The sequence below is a fragment of the Chaetodon auriga genome, chromosome 3 (assembly GCF_051107435.1).
Source record: "Chaetodon auriga isolate fChaAug3 chromosome 3, fChaAug3.hap1, whole genome shotgun sequence".
NCBI lineage: Eukaryota > Metazoa > Chordata > Actinopteri > Chaetodontiformes > Chaetodontidae > Chaetodon > Chaetodon auriga.
In genome coordinates, this window is record NC_135076.1 from 9,686,251 (window position 1) to 9,706,808 (window position 20,558).

Genomic DNA, 20,558 nt, shown 5'->3' on the forward strand with positions numbered 1-20,558 from the left:
TCATTACTGCTACAAAGAAGAGGATGGAAAATAATTTCCTTCCTCTGAGCCTAAAAGGAAGTGGCATTGTGCCAAGTCTCCATTTCCTCTTCTGATCCTGGTGGGAGTAGCTCAGTTAGGGCAAAGCAGATGACCCCAGTGCTGCTCCTACAGCAGTCATATACAGGGCAAATCTAATATATTGTATTTCTCTGTGCCACAAGGCTCAATTGCTGTCAAAACACACCAATGAGCCACACTGTTGCAGTGGCTGACATGTTCCTTCGTCATGACGACCACATGCAGCGTACAACATCCTGCCGCCAGAAATACTCACTAGTGCACCAGATCTGCACCTGAAAACAGTCCGAATTGAGAAACATTTACTACAAACTACAGTATCCAGCTGTTGTAGAAAATTATCTGTTTTTTTTTAAAAATTAAAGAATTTATTTGTGAGTGTACATAAAGATTTATGTCTTCAGTTAGAATGAGTGGGATGGGACGGAGAGCCACAGACATGCTGCTTTGAGACACACTGTTGCAATGTTGGTTTTGGTGTCATCATGGGATTTACTGACAATAACAAAAGTACAGAAGAATGACACACTTGTCCTTCAAGGAAGAACCTACAAACATAAACATGGTAGGATTGTGATAACAGAGAAAAAAAGTTGTCTAATTGTGATGAAGAAATCCCAAAGTGCAGCGAACCAGCATGCACTGAGAGCAGCCATCTCTCAGTCTCTTCCTGTCTGATAGCCAATGACAGCTGAGCTGAGACAGACAGAGCGGGACAGGAGACAGATGCTGTCGATTTACAGAGATTATTCTCCTGCTCTCAACTTCATTCTTCTTCTCTGCCTTTTAGTCTCTCTGCTGTTCTGCTTTCTAAAAGTTTCTCAGAGGACGCTACCAATTCTGATCACATGTTCCTGCTTTTATCCCATATCATCGGTGCCCTTTCATTGATGGAGGATGTGGTTATTTTTGCTCCAAAGTGATGGCCATTATTCACAGACTCAATAGGTTCAAATTACCCTCATGTTAAATGCTGTGAGTCTGGAACGGATGAGAGGATCTTAAAGACTCTAACAGAGGCCTTGGGGTCGCTCTCTGTTTCCCTCTCTCTCACATTCAAACATCCTGGCGTACTCTGAGTCGTCTAATGAAGAGCTCAGACCAGAGGCTGCCCGGGCCATTGTCTCATTAAGAAGAGACTGGGTCGCCCACGGCAACACGTGGACCATCCAGCACAGGATGCAGACCCACCCGCCGCCGCCGCTGCCGCCTCCTCCTCCTCCTCCTCCTCCTCCTCCTGTCTCCTGGGAGACTGTCACACATTACATGCCCTCTCTAGGAATTACTGGCTCAGTTTGGACTTGGCACGTGTTTTGGGACAACCAACAGTTTCATACTTATATCAGAAGCAGTACTGACTTTTTATATCATTTGCAGCATCGTAGTGGGCATCTTGATAGCTGAGATGTTGACCATGGACTATGACCCAGGTGGAAACTGCCTCTCAACAGATGCCAAATCATTTCATTTTGTTCTGCTTTTCCATTTTCGCTTCTCCAATAGAGCAAAAACAAAGCGTAAATATTGATTTGGCCCCTCATACTTCGATGATCAGCCTATCAGATGCTTTGCTGTACACTCTGTGACTTCTGACTTCAAACACAAGAAAATTAATTTCTCTTCGAATTTTCCCAGAAAAGCATTTAAATGTAAAATTTGTAGACAAAATTAAATAAATAAATTCTGAAAGTGGACATCTGTATTCTACAAGGGACTGGCTTTTCAAGCGCTAGTCAGCTATTTGTCTGCAGCATAAAACAAGCTTGCACTGCAACAAAAAGAGCCTGTGATTTTATTTTTCTCCGTGGAACAAGGTTTAAAAAAGGGATTAGTCACTTTGTTGCTAATTTCACAGCTAGCTCAAAGGCTGCCTTTCAGCCTTTGAGCTAGCTGTGAAATTAGTTATATCAGTGACTTAACTTACCATCTATTGTGCTGAAAGATGCAGAGTTTGTGGCTTTCACTGAGCAAAAAGCTGGACTGATGTATGGCTGAAAAAGAAACAGTACTGATGTCCTACGAAGCAGCTACAGACATCTGGGCTGTAAAATCCTGCGTCTTCCTGCAATGTTGCTGCTATTTTACCATTAGAGTTGAAATGTTCTGCAAATCAACACACAACACTTTCTTTGTTGATGAGACTTGTGTAAGTGTGTGCTGCTGAGTAACATGCGCGACTGTCTTAGAATCTACTGCCTGTCACAACACGCTGTGACACAAAAAGAGTCATGAAATGTTTGTGAAAAAGTGAAATGAGGATAAGCAGGTAGGTTTCTCAACCTGTGGGTTGGGACCTTCACATGGGGTTACTTGATATGCAAACTGAGTTGCCACCGTGATGCCATATTTTGGTGTGTTTGCTACCGCTGACAAGCCTCAAGTTTGGCATAACAGCTGTTGAAATTTGGGGGTTTTGGAGCCAGAGGTGACCATATTTGGATGGGAGGGTGGAGCTGCCATAATTGGATCTGACTGAGAACCTGGGGACACACCTGTCAATCACAAGGTACACCCACGCCCTAAAGCGTGGGAAATTAAACATCATTGAAATCAACGGAGACGTAAGGTCATTTTCTCGTAGACTTTTATACAATCACACTTCTTTTTGCAGCCAGTGGAGTTGCCCCCTGCTGGCCATTAGAAAATATGCAGGTACGAGGCAGTTCCATCAGCTCTGTCCACTCTTTAGACTGCCTATGGTATCCACTGACAACAGAATAAAATGCAACACTTAGAGTCACATGACTCGTCCGAGGACAACTCCCTTCAGAGTGAAACTGAGCAAGCAGGAAACATGGATGGAAATAAAACTGCACACACACACACACACACACACACACACACACACACACACACATACATACACACACGCTCGCACACACACACATGCACGCACACACACAAACATGCACACAAACTTAGCAGATTCAGCAGAAACACTGGGTCACTACATGTCACACATTGGACAAGTGTGAAAGACTCAGCTATCCACACAAATGCATGCACGCACACACATGCACACACAGCCTTCCATACAAAGTGTGAAACACCTTGCTACAGTCCTGCCAGGTTGTTAATTTGTCCATTATCAACATAGAAGTATACACCGCCACCATATTACCTGCATCTCAACTGTGGCTCCTTTAGTTTTCTATGCGAACCAGCAGTGAGTCACACATACGGCCATGCTGCCCTACCACTGTCCTATTTAACACACCCCCAAAAAGCTGCATTAGCTCAGAAGGGACTCCAGCTTCATACACACTAGCTACAATATCCTGGCTTGACTTCCTCCTTGTCAGTGACAGTTCATCTTCTTTGGCATTCTTGTAGCTGTCACAATGGATAAGTCCAGACTTTTTGTTGAGACAGAGATATACCAGGAACTCTGTGACCTGTCTCATCACTGTATCGCAAAAAGGACGCCTGGTGAGCCACAGCTGTGGACACTGGTTTTGAAGTGAAGCCTGAGGAATCACATGACACTGCTGTAACAGGCATTTAACGCTTAAGGCTGTAATTTTGGCTTCCACTCAAAACAATGGAAGTTCTTTTTTTCCTACAAAAGCACACAAATGGGAACTATGGCTGTTTCATGGTAAGAGAAACTCACTAATTTTACTCTAAAGAACACATGGTGTACTACAGAATGAGCCTCCAAAGGAAAAAAGGCACCGTTAGCACTGGATGAAGTTAAATATCTCAGTCATAAATACTCGTTTTCCTGTCAGACTGTGCAGGAACAAGATCCAGGATCGTCTCATCCACGAGCCGAACAATTATGTCACCCGGGAGAGAACAATGTGCATGATGCAACCATGGCAACACTGTCACTGAGACTGGAGACAGGACAGAACGGATGCTCCCATATGAATCTGTGCTTACAGGGAAGGGGAAAAAAACTGCATTAAACCAGTTAAATGAACAAAGCAAACGAGATAAATTTATCCTCTGAGAGACCAATTTGGAACCGTTTCATGCAGCCTGTGTGAACCTACAGTACAGTACGTGCCGTGACGAAGAGGATGATGTTTCTGTCTGTTCTTCCTCCCTCCCTCCTCTCCTCTCTGCTTCTCTAAAATCCTGCAAAGGTTCCCTAACATGGATTTAGTGGTTTTGGAAAAATGCTGCAAAACACTCTGACATTGTAAGTGTGTAGTTTCTTGCTTAAACACAGGCACTGCGTCAAGTCATCCTCCATCCAAAATGTAGCAAAACGTCAGTCCCTGTAGGCTTGAAAGGTGGCTGGAAAGCGTTTGTAGCTTTGGTCAGCTTGAACTGAAGTTACAAAGGATTTATGTCTTCTCAAAAAACTGATGAAACTTTTGAAACACTCCTGAAGTAGGGCTGCAACTTACAACTCTTCTCATTATCCATGAATCTGCCCGTTATGTTCTTGATCACTCAATTAAATGTTTGGTCTAAAAAAAAAAGTCAAAAAGCAGGGAAAAATGCCCATCAAATTCGCAGAGCCCAAGAAGATGCCTTTGTCTGGCCACCAGTTTAAAGATTAAAATATATTCAGCTACTGAAGATATAAAAAAGCAGAAAACCTTGATGTCGGAAAAGCCAGAGCAGCATAATTCTGGTTATTTTTACTAAAGCGATTACTTAAATAATGAATTGCTTATCAAACTAGTTGCAGATTAATTTTCTGTGTTAATCTGCTAATTGCTGCTGCTCTATCATGCACTACATATTTCTGTGCTGTCCTTTCATAAACTCAGCGTGCGTCAAACAATCAATGATTTGTGAAAATATCCTCAACACTTTTCCTCCACGTTAAGCAATCACCCTCTTCAAAGCTCCTCTGGAAAGAGCCTTTTGGTCATATTTTGGCAAAAAATATGAGACTTAATTCAAGTGGACTCTTCATCACTTCCTCCAGCATCATTCGTGCCATCACCACAACAGACAACACAAATATATCACCATCAAAGCCGCCACAATCATCATCATCGTCCTCGATAACATCACAATTCATCCCCATAATCATAACACACTGCAGATGCACTGGTATCTCTGTCCCCCATCCCTCACTGGGTCTCTCTCCCTTGCCCCATCACCATGACGATGGGAGCCGGTTCCATGGATACAGTCACTAGGCAACCAGGAGCAGCAGCAGCAGCAGCAGCATCAGCAGGAACAGCAGCGTCCTGTCAGAGCTATAATGGAGCAGCAGAGAGACGGAGCCAGCCCTCGTCCTCTACCCGCATGCAAGTTTGCTCTTTGAAGAGGGAATATTAATGCATTTATCATGTCTTGGATCTGAATACTCTCAGCACTTAACATTACGCTCAACACTAGAGGTCCTTATATGTAATTTAGACTGACACAAAAGGACTTAGAGTTGTGAGGAAATCTATACTTACACTGAAATGGGTCCAGTATGTGGCTACGATGTAAAACAGATGATGACAGACTGATGAATAAAGAAACAATAATATCAACATTATTACTACTTTCACCATCATCACTGTCACCTGTACGGACACCTGTATGTTTATCTCTGTATGCTTTCTCCCTTGAAAGGGAACACCAAGCTGACAAAACAACAGTAATTAATAGTAAAATTCTTGATGAGAGCTGCATCTAACAGTTATTTTCATTATCAACTAATCCGTCCAGCCTGACATCTTCAAAATCGAAGGAAGGACAGAGCATCATCAGCAAAATGTATGTAAACTATGAAGCAAAAGAAACTCATTTGCCAAATGGTGCCAGTTTGCATTTATGTGTAAGCAGCATTTCTGCTGTGGATGGTCCAGATGGAGCTGATTTCAACGACTTTAGGAAGTGTTGAGCTGTTTAATCTGCAAAAACATCCATTTTAAAAACACATTTATGTCAAGAGTTGTGTCCTAAACTGTCTATTTAGCAGTGCAGCAGCAGGAATATTAAACCGGTTTTTAATTCAAATGGAAAAATGGAAATACTTAAAGTACCTCAAAACAGTACTTAAGTACAGTACAACGTATAAGTAAACATACTTGGTTATATTGTCACTGAAACACATCACATTCTATGGGTAATGGTAATTGGTGCACAGCACAGTCTCAGCAATCACTTCAGAGTGTCCAAAAAATAACTTGTCTTGCATAGCAAGTCAAACATTATATGCACAAAGAAAAAGACGGCACTGCTTACGTCCTGGACATGAGGCAGATCCCTCTACATGACTGGAGAATTAGAAGCAGTATATTGTGTACACACACAGGCCATAGCCTGGCCTGCTGTGCTCCACAATTCAAAAGAAAGAGACCAACACTGAAAACACATAGAGGCCTGTTTGCAAAATGATATAAAATAAGGCTATTAGCAGTGACTGCAAAGCCCTGCTGAACAGAAAATGTATCATTAGAACCCATCTCAGAGGCAACACATACAGAGAAGCTTTGCAATATGTAGCACACAGGAATGTAATTAACTATTCTCTTTGATCAGAAGAGGCCCTTTATGCATGTTGCTTTGGTGCCCTGGCTGCAAGTCAGAGACATACAGTATGTGTCCCCTTCAGTGATAGAACTGGACGAAAAAAATCACAGCACATAACCACAAAAAATATGATCCAGACAATAAAAGGTGAATAACAGCAGCAATAAAGCATTTAGCCAGATGGTTAACAAGCCTTTGTCATTACAAGCATGACTGATACAGCTAAATAATGGGCGAGATAGGTTAATAAGCTACAATTCCTCAGGCTGCTGGATTTAACAGGTGTGTGTGTGTGTGTGTGTGTGTGAGTGTGAATGTCTTTTATGAAAGCATGAAGATATCATGGCAGAACGGCTGGGGGCTACATGTCAAGACATGAGGGTATATGACACTGCATCATATATCATCCTCTCATACAGAACACACACACACACACACACACACACACACACACACACACACACACACTCCCCCTCTCCTCCTGCAGTCATGGCTGTTTCATTAGCTCATCACAGACCTTGAAAGACCAGTGAATGAGGGTCTATGAAAGAATGAAAGTACCATTTTGAAGTGGGGAAAAAAATCATGCACGGTACACACTGCCAGATGGTGTTGTTCAGTAGCAATAATGATGCAAATATTAAATAATGACATTAAATATGTCGCATGACACCTGCCTCATTAAAATGTATGGTCTTGACAATACATGGGAATGTCATAAGATACCTTAGAGTAAAATCTGGAGGCGTCTGATGAATATAACAGCACGTCTGTGATTTTGTTTTTATAGAAAATGGCATTTTGTGCAAAACGGTGACAATGAGACGCACAGTTTTCACTATGTGATTATTCATGAAGGGATGCCCATCATCAACAGACCGAGTGACAAATACTGCAGCAGGTATGTGTCAGTCCGTGTAGCCTTACGTTGTAAAGTAGAGTAGTTATCCATCTGTCAGGCTGCTGGTGGCGGATCCGTTTAAAAGAAAAAGAAAAAAATCACTGGTGGCCCCTGTGGACACCGCAGCACCGGATAGGATCAGTCTACCGGGACGAACCGAGCCGGTGTGACACCAGGACAGGTACCCGCGCTGCCAGCCGCATCTTCAGTACCCCCGGGGCCAGGAAACGGAGGAGACGAGCACATCAACCCGGAGAGTGTGACTCATCTCAGGATCATTCGGTGAGGTTTAAATCCAAGTCGTTTACACACACACGCACACACACACACGCACACACACACGCACACACTCACGCACGCACACCCCGCTCTCGGTCAGATCTCCTCGGCTGGCTTCTTTAAGATGCCTCGCTCCGCCTCCATGTAGAAAAGCGAAGATGTGGGCACACCGGCATAAGAAAAGGTCAGTGTGCGGGTATGAAAATCACACCGAATGAACGGATCCGTGACCGAGTGTCTGAGCGGTGACCCTCTCCTTTTTCCTCTTCTTCCTCTTCTCCGTAACCGTAGACCCCGCTGCAGGGAAAACACATTCAGCGGGAGCGTCTCCTCCCATCTATCGCCCGTAGAGAGAGAGAGAGAGAGAGAGAGAGGGAGGGGGGGGGGGGGTGGAGAGAGACAGAGAGAGAGAGAGAGAGACAGAGAGAGAGATGAGGAGAAAGAGAGAAAGAGAGGGGGGGGCGAGGGAAGGAGAGAGAGAGAGAGAGAGAGAAAGAGAGAGAGAGGGAGAGGCGGGGCGAGAGAGAGAGAGAGAGATGGATGGATGGAGATGAAGATGGAACGAGGACGCCAGAATAGGTGCGTTTGCGCGTGCGCATGAAGGTGCGCGTCTCTGTGTTGTAAACCTGATTGTGCACGGATGTGTGTGTGTGTGTGTGTGTGAGAGAGAGAGAGAGAGAGAGAGAGAGAGAGAGAGAGACAGAGAGAGAGCGATCGAAAGAATGGAAGTCGTCTTTTTATCTCATCTTGTCTCACACACACACACACACACACACACATACACACACACACACACACACACTTGTCCCTGAGACTGTTGCCATGCTGGCTGTGTCTTTTCCTGTGAGAATCAATGTGTCCTCTGTGGACAAAAATAACCCAATGTTGCTAAAACATGATTTTAAATGAGAAGGTTTCTTTGTGTGTTTATGTGGGCGTTTTATTCATCTACTTTGTTGTTCTAAACATGCGTACATATGCACAGGGCTCCAACTTTTAGATTGGGTTAACCTGCTGATTATTTTCGCGATTAATCTTTTGATGTATCTTGAATTAAAAAAAAAACTGTTAAATGCCCCTCACAAGCTCCAAAATATAACAATATGGGAACACAGCACTTATACAGCACTTTTCCACCTGAACAGCGCTTTACAATTGGCCTTTTGTTGAGCCATTCACACACACACTCACAGGCATGTCCATCTGGATCAGTTTAGGGTTAAGTGTCTTGCACACCTCGACGTTTGGACAGAAAGAGCCGGGGATCAAACTGCCAACCGACAGAGGTCAAACTCGACCTCCCGAGTCACCCAAATATATATGTTGGACAGGAGTTCAGTGCTGCACAATCAGAGGACTTGCAAGATGGTCAAAATCAAAGCACATGAGGGCGAGATATCCTGACTTACAGTCTGTAGTACACGAGTCCAGCTCCAAACATACTAGATCCTAACATTCATGATGCCACTTGAAAGTGTCTTTCATTCTGCCACATATCAGAGTTATCAGAGCATGATAACCAGTTTTTGACTTGCAGCAATCACACCATCATCCAAGTCATAATTAAAACTGGGAAACTTGTGTATATCAGATTCTGCTTTCAACAAACATGATTGTCATCATGTCACGTAAGGGCTGCCATTCAAGATACTTAAACCTACATTTAATGTAATACTGCCAGTGAACAGAACTTTTTAACCCACACACAATTGGACCACGATGTGATTGCTAAAGCATGAGAATAACTGCCATCCACCCCATGTGATGTGAATTCAGAATCAGACCCTCCCTGTCTGGTAAGCCCCCATGTCTTTCAAAAGTCTTCTCCTCCAGCAAATTTCCATCCCCAAGATGATACCCTGATGACATCATCATTATCAGACCCGATAAAGCTCCTCCAGAGACACAGAAGAGACAGCTAGTCCTCATAGTGACAAAAAAACTGATCTTTATGGGTAAAATCTTTTCAGTGTCAACATTCTGCTCCACAAAGACGTCATCAGAGATTTTAGGACACATTCCAGCCAACCCATGACGTAAAACCTGCAGGTGAGCAGCATTAACAGCAGCAGCATGTTCAGGAGATCAGATGTATGTGCGAGAGTCAGTTTGCAGAAACATCAGTGACATCATCGGCAACTGTCCCAACTGCCAAAGATCTCAAAGTGTTTGGCTTTATGCCCAGGATAAATGTGTCCCTCCTCCTCCTCCACCTCATCCTCCTCTTGACCCACATTTGAGTTTCCAAAAATGAAATCTGAAAGGTAATGGTGCCATCTATCTAGAATGATGATGATCATTGTGTCATTGAGGCTTCAGCTCTCAAGCTACCTCATTATTTTACCTCACAAGACTGCTGCTGATGGTGATGACTAACTCACAGTAAACTTCCAAATGTGCTTGTTATTGGTTATGTTAGTGCTACACACTAAATGCCTGCATGCACCTGTCTGCAGGAAATTCAGATGTTTCTTGGGAATGTACGATGGAAGTCCAGAGGCTTTGACTTTCACTAAGAGAAATCCAAATCATTCACGAGCTGCTGGTGCGCCAAAGTTGTGATAGATGATGAACTGCAGAGGACCCCTGTTGGTTTTGTGATGGACATTATAGATGTTAAGTGAACGGCTTTACCCAGAGCTCACATCTCAAAGCATGGCAAATTGCTGCTCAGAGTCAGTAGCCAACTGAGTGGGCTGCTGTTTTGCGGCTTCCTGAGTCCAATCAGCTCATCCACAGCCAGCATGAGGCCAATTAATTTTTTTTTCTTTTTAGTTTTTATTTTCTGGAACATCAGTTCGGAAAGCAATAAAGCTACAAAACAGACAGGTTGCAGTTTGTCAACTAAGTATGAGCCAGCTGACTATAAATTGTTATCTTACCTTCTTGTTAATCCACAATGTGCAACACTCTCATGCCAGTTTGACTGGAACGGTGTATCTCTGCAACTCAGAGGTTTGACTGATGTGTAATTTGTTGCCTGCAGTCTTTCAACTCAGCTACACATTTTACAATTCTGAATTACATTCAATGGTGAGAACATTTTAAATTTCTCGCTTTTTACAACATCAGGACATGGTGATGTACTGTATAGTGGTTATAGCAAGTAAACGATTGTTAAGGTACAGTTAGGGTTAGCCAAATGGTCCATGCACAAGAGCTTCTGTCATATTATAAGTTTTAACAGTGATTGAATTTGAGATGCTGTTATTGTAACTAAATAATGTGATGCAATCATAGGAATAAGCATGATGGAATCAAGTACAAGGTTTTGTGAGCAGAACCAAATTCATGCAAAACAATTTCTGATCTTGAATGTGGAATCAAGCGAGCAATTTTCCACTAAGCAACACCCAAAGAAGGAAGTCACTTACAAATCTAAATGAGGAAGTCACGCTGGCTGTGACTAGTGGGCTGTACCAAACCATGCCAGGGGCCAAAGGACATGCACACATAAAAGTTGCACATGCAATCTAACAGTTTGGTGTGCAAAATTGACTGGAGGGGTTAAGAGAGAAGGATATGAAATAGCCAAAAAAGGAGAGAACGGGGTTATTCTTCCTACGTCTCAAGGGAAGGAGTAAGTGAGGAGCCTGACATCGCCGTATATATACACATATGCACACACACATATGTATACACACATATATACTTATACGTATATATACAAACATATATACGGGGAGCAAGGGGGAGCCAGGACAACAGGTCAGAGGGGAGGTACAATCATCCTCCGCACAGTCATTCGGACGAGATAAACGTGAGTGGATGGTATCAACGAGAGGGAAGGTGTTCAGAACTGAGGGGGTTGGACTACCAGAAGGCAGCATTGCAGATGTTCAGGACAGCTACAAATACCTTGGGATACCACAGGCAAATGTGAACCATGAGGAAGCCACAAAAAAGTCAGCCACCGCCAAATACCTACAATGAGCAAAGCAGGTCCTGAAGAGTCAGATTAATGGAAACAACAATGTCCAAGTTATTGACACATATGCACTACCAGTCATCAGATTACCCGCTGGCATAATCAGCTGTTCAGAGGAAGAGATAGATGTCACTGATATCAAGACAAGGAAGCTCCTCACAATGTATGTAGGGCTTCATCCCAAGTCCAGCACCATGAGACTGTACGCTAAGTGGACTGAGGGAGGCCGTGGACTGATGAGCATCACAGCCACTGTACAGGATGAAACAACTAAGATTCAGGAATACATGCTGAAGATGGCCCCCAAAGATGAACTGCCAAGCGATTACCTCAGGCAACAGAAAGCAGATAATGCAGAAGAGGACTGATCATCATGGAAGGACAAGCCACTTCATGGCACGTACCACTGCCAGATAGAAGAAGTGGCTGATATCAAGAAACCCAACCAGTGGCTGGAAAAGGCTGGACTGAAAGCACAGAAGCACTAATCATGGCTGCAGGACCCCAGATGCAGGCTATATATATATATATGAAGTCTATTAGAGTCTATTTCACTCTATTCAACTCTGCTCTAACAAATGACATAGTATCCTCATGCCATATGTGCCAGTTGGCAGTGCCAGGATGAAGCTCCAGTTAAACCCAGATGGCAGCACTGGGAATCTCCAAGATTGACTGAGTTTAACAACAATCTGTGAGAAAACAAGACGCTGGCCAGCCAGCGTCTCTGTCAGTCCACAAGTCATGTCTCTCTCTCTCTCACTGTTTCCTGGGTCACCTCAACATCAGATCTTTGCGTTTTTATTTCCAGAGATGAAACTTCCTCAGACTGAATTTGATTCCTGTGGAACAGCTGGAACTGTGTTTGTTGCCTGGCAACAATTTTTAGTTGAAGTTTTGCTTTCAAGACAAGATGTCATACAATAAAGTGGTCTACTTTTAGAAAATGTATGACAGCACAAACAGAAAGAGTATTTAAAAAATGATGGTATTTGTTGAAAGGAGTAGTATCTCAAGGCTTGTGTGCAAATGCATGTACAGTGTTTAAAAAAAAAAAAAGAAAGTGTTTATCCTGGAAAGATGTGAGCTGTCATTGATTTGCTATTTGGTTTCGGCTGATAAGAGTTTTTATAATATATTGTGTAAAATGTTGAGGAACCCTTAAGCACTTGCCATTTTTAATTACGGTTTTTTCTACCTGTCGCTGTGCATGCTTTCCCTCTGTTTGATACAGTGATGTATTACATTACATCTGCTTTATAAAGGCTGTGAGCCACAAGAGGCCAGGCTTTACAGCGATTTAAAGTCAGTGTGAGCAGAGCTTTACTGAGCTTCATGTTGTGTCTGTTTATGACTGACTGCTGCTTGTATTCTTTATATTTAGATTATCTATTTATGTCTTTTGCTCAATGGTCCCAAATTGTATATACAAAATAATAATTGCTCTGATCACTTCAGGAAGTTTGCTGCATTTTTGGACTTATTGCTCAATCTTCATCATCGAAAACATTACCAAATACCAATAATTAAGGATGATGGATTCCTACTTTTTTAGGGTGTGAAGGACAAATTAAAACAAGACACAGGCCAAAAGCCAAGATGAGATCATTTGACTCTAACATCAGATTTTGTACGATACTGTAAGACTCATAAGAAACTTGTTCAGTAACACAGATGAAAAGTGATCAAATTTAAACACAGTAAATGAGAAAGAGCACATTTTATACTCCGTGTAACACTTTGGTAGGCCAAGCTCATTCCATGAGAGCCAGGTTTTGCCCACAGGTCTTATTTCAAGCAGCTCAGATTCAGCTGATTTTGCCCACAGGTCCTATTTTGGGCAGCTCTGGTTGAGAGAGCCAAGCATAGATCTGCCATAAAACATAGGTCACACTACTGTATGTAGAGAGCTGGCCTATTTTGGGTACCAAATAACAGCTCCTTCTCAACACCTCATACCTATTGTGTGAGCGTTAGCTGGAAATACGACAGTGATGCTCATAATATCATAATAGCAGGATTCCCAGCGCTGCGGACACTGTGCAGTAACAGCAGTGGCTACAGAGATGTCTCCAAACATCCAAACATGCTGTGACACACTCATCTGTGTGAGGGCTCTTACGTCTTTATGAGGACCAGTTTGAGGTATAGAACTTGAAGGTAAAGATATGAGTACATTTAGTCAGAGGTGTACTGTAACAAAGTACATTTACTTGAGCACTGTACTTACAGTAAGTACATATTTCCAGTACCTTTACTTGAGTATACATTTTTGTATACTTGTGACTTTTACTCCACTACATTTGAAAGAGCAATATGTACTTTTAACTCCACCACATTTCTACGAAGGTTCCTGTTACTAGCATAACTTTGAAGTCAACGGAGGCCATGCACTGCGCTCGGCACCAAAAGCAGTCTCAGCAAACTCCTCCTAGTTCACACTGCTTACTGCGTTTTTTGAACAGTTCAGTGGGAACTTTCAGTCGTGATGATGGCCACGAAATGAAGAGAGATTCATATAATTTTCAGTGTTTGCTCTATTTACCACACATCAACTTCATCACTGACTACAAACATTTGCAGCCAAACCTGAGAAAGCATGTTAAGGTGAATTGGTTTAATGCCAAATAAACATTTTAAATAGAGTTGTCTGTGCTTGTAATGATTGCAGTTTTTATGCTAGGGTTGGTCAAATCAAGAGAAATTCGATTGAACAACTTTGACTCATGTAACACGGTTGTGTACTTTGTCAACCACTGCATTTATTCCAGTTCTGACTTCCTCATCAGGCTGTTTGAAGGTTTGGCAATTAGGATTCTGATAAGCAGAGATACAAACATGTGAATCTCTCAGGGGAGGACAGTTGATGACAGAATTGTGTCATTACAGCTGTATTCACAAGCAGCTTGACACACACACACACACACACACACACACACACACACACACACACACACACACAGCTTCCCATAGAGACAATATGAGTATGAGATGGGACCCTGCAGGCAGCAGGATGTCATGCAGTGAACTGACAGCCTGCGACACAACCAACCAAAAGAGTCGTGTCATTAAATCACTGAAGCCTCAATAGTTGCTTCCTGTTAAGATGTTCACTAACTTAATGTTGCCAAGCAACAAATACAATTCTAGCCAGTGAGAGGAGCTCTGGCCAAGATCATGTGGCAACAAAATACTGCAGATGAAAAAGAAAAGGTAATAAAGGATCAATAGCTTCGAAACTTGAAATGTTACATCATGAGATTTGGATTTCAGAGAAGCAGCAGCTGTAATCTAAGCCACCTGGGTGAAGTTGTAGTAATGAACCTGTGAATAAGTCCATGTATTTTTAAACATGAATAAAATCATGACAGAATATCATAAATCCTTAAAAGTGTCTGAAACTGGGAGAAAATGAAACCATTTTATTCTGCCTAAGGCAGCTGGTTCCAGTTGAACCTTCTGTTCAGGTCTGTAGGTTTGGGACTGTCCTCTCAATTACAACGACAGCGTCAGTCGCTTCAGCAGGTATCCCGAAACAATACGTGTTTATGTTGAAGTGATAGAGCCCGCTGGCCGCTGTAGAAATTATGACAGGAGCAGAGGAGGAAGTCAGCTGATACTGTTCTAGAGCGACAAAGCTCACATAGAGAGGAGGTCATGGTGGAGGATCGATCCATCAACTAAACATTGGACTGGACGGACAGCTATCCGTTTCCCATTTTCAACAGACAGTTAAGCCTGATCTTAACCAAATCTTAACCATAGTGTTGTCACATCATAAAACTGAATTATTTTTCAACAGTCATTTGGTTTCAGAAGGGTCATCGGGCAAAAAAGGTAAACCTGGTATTATTACAAACTGCTTTGCAATGCTTTGGCATCTGATGAGCCTTCAAATTCCAGGACCTGTTACTCAGGCGGGTTTTCTTCCAGGATCAGATTCAATTTTCTAACTTGTACCTGAAGGAAGTTCAAGGCCTCCAAGTCTGTTCTCTAGACCAAATGTTACACAGCTCAGCGGTAAATAAATGCTTGTATCTCCCAAAACTAATTGTTCTCTGAGGGATCCATTCCATGCAGAACAATATTGTACCAGACTACACACCACAACATTGTACACCAGAGGAGAGCAAAACTCAACTGCACTCACACACTGCACACAAATGAACCACAAGAGGTTGTACAGATGAACGATTCATTGAGGTTTCTATAATTCATAGGTCTATGAATAAGTGATATGAGATCATAAAGTGATTCATGGACTCACTAACTCAACTCCAACTGGGGACAAGGCTTTTGTCTCCAGTTGCACCAGCCATCCCCAATTAACTGGTCTTGAGTCTGAAATCTGTCCACAAAAGTCACACACACACACACACACACACACACACACAGGCTTTCCCCCTTCTGGAGTGTGTTTCCTGAACACCTGTTGAAAAAGGAGTAATGTATCTTTTTTTTCCATGCATGGAGTACCTGAGCGAGAGCAGATATAATGTAAATGTAAATTCCGTCTCTGACTCTCTGTCATGCTCCACTTCAAAGACTGTTGTTTATTTTTTCAGTGTTCAAATGTGAAATAGTAATTCTTCAACACAGTATTGGTTTTATGTGTTTTATGTGTCATTGTGTAAATAAATATGACCAAAAATATGAAGGGACCACTTCACATTAGCTTGTCTGTGGAGCCATCAGTGACTGTGAGCCCTTAATGGCTGTTTAATTTGCTTATGCCTCAGGCAGCAACAGTAAATGCATCAGCTGCACCACTAAATTGCTTTCAAAGCCAACATATTAACATTATTCTACATGGTCAGAAGTTGCCTTTTGAGGAATAACATCACCAAAACTGTCTGAAAAGTCCCTAAATGTAGCAGTAGTGTTGCGTCCAAGACAACCCCACTGCCAGCTTAAGAAATGTTTATTTCATTAATTTAAAGACATTTACTCACATTTAAAATGGTTGAATATATTTTGAGTGCCTGTATAATCTGACATTGCGTCCTGTGCGTCAACAAGTCTGAAGTCATGATGATCTACTGTAAGAACACAGCAATAATTGAGCGGAGTAAACGAGAGGAGAGCAGATCGAAGAGTAGGCAGCCTTGTCCCATGGTCGTCTTCCTGCCAATGTGAAATATCCATGGTTTCATGAATCACTATGTTTTATTTTCTTTTTCTGGGGCCAAAAGCTGCAGTTTATAAAGCTGTCTTGTGCACAGTGCCCATTACTGTCTGTATTCTAAGCCTTAAGATCTGTTAGGTATTAGGTGTGGGAAGAGACCAAGTATTAGTCTGCTCCCACTGAGATGACTAATTGGCTGGCTAGCTGGTTGGCTGGCTGACCAGCAGGCTGAACGAATGACTGAAAATGGAGGGACACGCTGAGGAGAGATGGGAAATACAGTACATGGGATTACATGGTAGGTAGGAGCTGGTATTTGGACGACATGGTAATACGTGGTGCAAAAGCAGCTCCGGTGTATGTAGCACTTAAACTGAGTTGAAGTCACTGACTGTGGATCACTGCAGGCTGACTTGACTGTCTGTATGTCAAGAACGACAATAATCCTTGTACTGGGATATCTGGGACATAGAGCGAGGAGTCCATGAGCCAAAGTGTCTGTTTGTGGACATCAGAGGTAAAAGCTTCAACCTGCTGGCAACCAGAAGCCCCCGATGTTTCTTTATAAGACCTCCACCACACAGAGCAGAGCAGAGCAGAGCAGGATTTTCACTGGTTTGTTATTTACTCCCTGTAAAGCCATGTCTCTTTCAAGTCCTCTCACTCTGCCTCTCTCTCTGAATCTGAGAGTACGTTCAGCCTCTATACTGCATTATGCTTTATATGGCATTTTGTGAATGGGTGTTGCTAGGTAACTGGAGTGCAATAAAGCGTAGCGACTTGGTTCTTGTATTTAAGATGATTACGGATTAAGACAACAGTTTTAAGCACTGGAGCTGCTGAACTAACTGGAAAAATTTTGTGCATAGAGAGGATGTGTAATTTTTAGTAAGTCACTGTTTTTATTTTGGCACAAACAGACAAACATACTGCACATTTTTCTCAGGGGCGAAGCATCTCAACATGTGTTGCAGTGTGGAAAAGCAATATTTTGTATGGCAGCGGGGAATATGTTTCAATTTTTGCCTGTTTGTCTTTTCAACACTGCAGAGAAAGACTACTGGCAAGATTAGCTGCATCCCGGCTCTGGGGCTAGATCCTTCAAAGGAGGGCCAGGCTGAGCCTTACACCCCTTATGCCTGGATCAGGCTACATGATTTTTTTGTCTTTCACGATGGTCAGCTTGTCAGATCTAATGATCACAGTGCCATAACCTCTTGCCATGTCTTGGTCGGTGACTGGCAAGAATACATGTACGATCCCAATCGATCATGGCACGATCTGCTGAGGTTGCGGCTGTCAGGTGGGACAACAAAAGAGAGGAAAAGTAGGTTGAGCTTTGGCAACATTTGACGTTTCCTTGAGGGAGGAGGATTGAGTCAAAAAAGACAAATGTTGGTGAGAAATAGTGGAAGCACTTCATCAGTCTTAACTGCAGGAATATGCTCATCGTTACTAATTCCAGATCAAACGTTAAAGTAATCTGTTTGATGCAGCCAACGCAGCCAAGCCTGCTCCTTGTAGAATAAATAACTATGGAAATAAATTACTGTATGTGAAACTCCTTGTATCTTGATATTCGGTTTCTACCCAGTAGATGTATAAATAAGATAAGATAAGATAAGATAAGAGTTTATTGGTCCCACACCAGGGAAATTAAGTCATTACAGCCAGCATGTATTACAAAAAGCAAAAACAGTGGCACAGAAGGGTCAAGATAAAACTATGTATATGTACATTATGTACACATACTAAAAAAACTAAATGCCATAAAATGACCAAACGGGCCAAAGTTTACATCACCTCTTGCATTTGGTTTTAATGTTATAGATCATCCACTGGCATTTTTTTTGCCAGCATCACACAGAGCTTCTGTTTGATTGACATTTGCTTTACCCGCCTCCCCGATGACATCTGAACTTGTGTGTGATCGTGAAATAAGACATGCTGTGATTAGTCGGGGTCTTACGTGTAGTCTTGCCAGTCACCCAACCAAGACACAGCAAGAGTTCATGGCACTGTGATCGTTAGATCTGACACGGTGACCATCGTCAGAGACAAAAAAAATCTTGTAGTCTGTTCCTTGCATTAGTGAAAGAAGTGCTCTCCAGTGAGACAAAAACCAGCGGTGCATTTGTAAAATCATAGAGTCAAATAATTCCACCCGTTGTCACCTGGGAGTTGTACAAAAACCCTGCTGAAACTGTCCAACATCTATCTCAAACTCTGCAAAGTGTGGTGTTACCACAGAGCAGCGGATAGCTCGAGACATGCTGCAGCTAGTTTTATGACTTCTGTTTGGTTTTCCTGTGGCATTTTTTTGTTTGTTTTGAATTTGTCACGTCTGTATTTTTCAATTCAATTCATTCAAGGGGATTTTGGCTAATCTTCCACACTTAGATATGCCGGAGGACGTGTCCTCATAATGTTCATATGCTTCATTAATGTAATCATGTTATTCAACCTTCAATGTACGGCTTTCAATTTTGCTCCAGACTTTTGGGAAACATTAATGGAAACAAACCCAAGAGTACTGCTCTGAGGTTGAGACACTTGATACCAGTTTTCTTGCTGCACCTTAGTGTGACAGAAGAAGATGTACTAAACTGCCTGTGAAAACAGCCTCAGGTCCTGACTAACTCTCTGCAATTGGCCCAAGTCGGAAAATGTCCTTAGGAAAATGTCCTTAGTCCCAAACCTTCATGCTACAAAATGCACTTACTTCAACCAACTGGTCAAACGTGGAAAAGCTGCTTGCACATAGTGAAGGATGTAAGTCTACAGTGTCCACCTCCTCATGCTGGATGGTGACATAGGAAGGCAGTTTGAGTCTTTCCGACACTGAGCTGCAGGTGGGAGCAGTAACGGGATCCAGATCTGAACTCCTCTTCATTGAACCTCTCATGGGTGGTTGTAATTTTCATTCCAGGCTTTTTGGCCGGGATCACTTCCAGGAAATGCTGCAGTTCAAAAATGGCTCTTTCAGTTTGAGCTTATAGACAGATCTTTAATTTTATTGTATTTACTTATTCATATGAATAAGTATCATTTATAAAACTGCATAATGTCTATCTGAGGATGAGCTATCCACTGCTTATAGTCTGCCAAATCACTACCAAGAGAAATTACTCAGAAATATTTGCACAGTACAACAACACCTGTCATCAGTGATGGAGAAAACAACTTATTAAAAGACACTTAATAAGAAATGTATGGTATCATATATATATAGTAGTATATCGTATGTAAGTATACATTTTTATAGACATTCAATCAAAGAGCTAAAGTGCGATGAAAGATGGAGTGTGACACTACAGACAAAAGCTATAACATTTTGATTCACTTGTGAAATCTGAATACATATGAAAGTGAATACAAAGTTTTCCATAAAGTATTTTCTGGAAAAAGTTGGACGTGCGCACACGCACACACAATTTGCCATGTGCGTCTCCATGTCACATAATTCAGCATGTAATCGTCTTGTTGTTTCAGCCCTAACAGCCCCTTACAGTTGTAAAAAACAGATGCATGTCACATCTGCTTAGCTGTGAAACTCAGCCTGCTGTCCACAGTGTGGACATGATGAATTATGGGTAGTGACGTATTTCTATCTCATATCTTCCTCTCCTCCTCATCTCTAGTTTTTCATTATTTCTCCATTTTCTGCTGTTTGCCTCATCACATTTTTGTACGCCTTCCTTCCTTTCATTTCTCTCTTTGTGCTGTCAGCACAAAAGTAAACATAGACACAACAGAGAGCTGGGTACACTGTGATGTGAGCTTGCAAGCTGAAATACATTTGTGGACAGTGAGCAGGCTCGGACATGTGC

General features: G+C 42.3%; 1 protein-coding gene across 17 annotated transcripts in view; it reads right to left on the reverse strand.

Moving 5' to 3' along the window:
* lrrc7 (leucine rich repeat containing 7) overlaps window positions 1-20,558 on the reverse strand; it is a 114,873-nt gene that overhangs the window by 53,910 nt on the left and 40,405 nt on the right. For 15 of the 17 annotated variants that reach the window (XM_076723717.1, XM_076723708.1, XM_076723698.1 and 12 more), the window contains exon 1: window positions 7,423-8,029. The exons of the other annotated variants lie outside the window; for them this stretch is intronic. In XM_076723717.1, coding sequence (XP_076579832.1) covers window positions 7,423-7,447 — 25 coding nt within the window. In that variant the 5' untranslated portion in view covers window positions 7,448-8,029. Of the gene's footprint in view, window positions 1-7,422; window positions 8,030-20,558 lie in introns of those variants that run through there. 17 annotated transcript variants of the gene reach the window in all.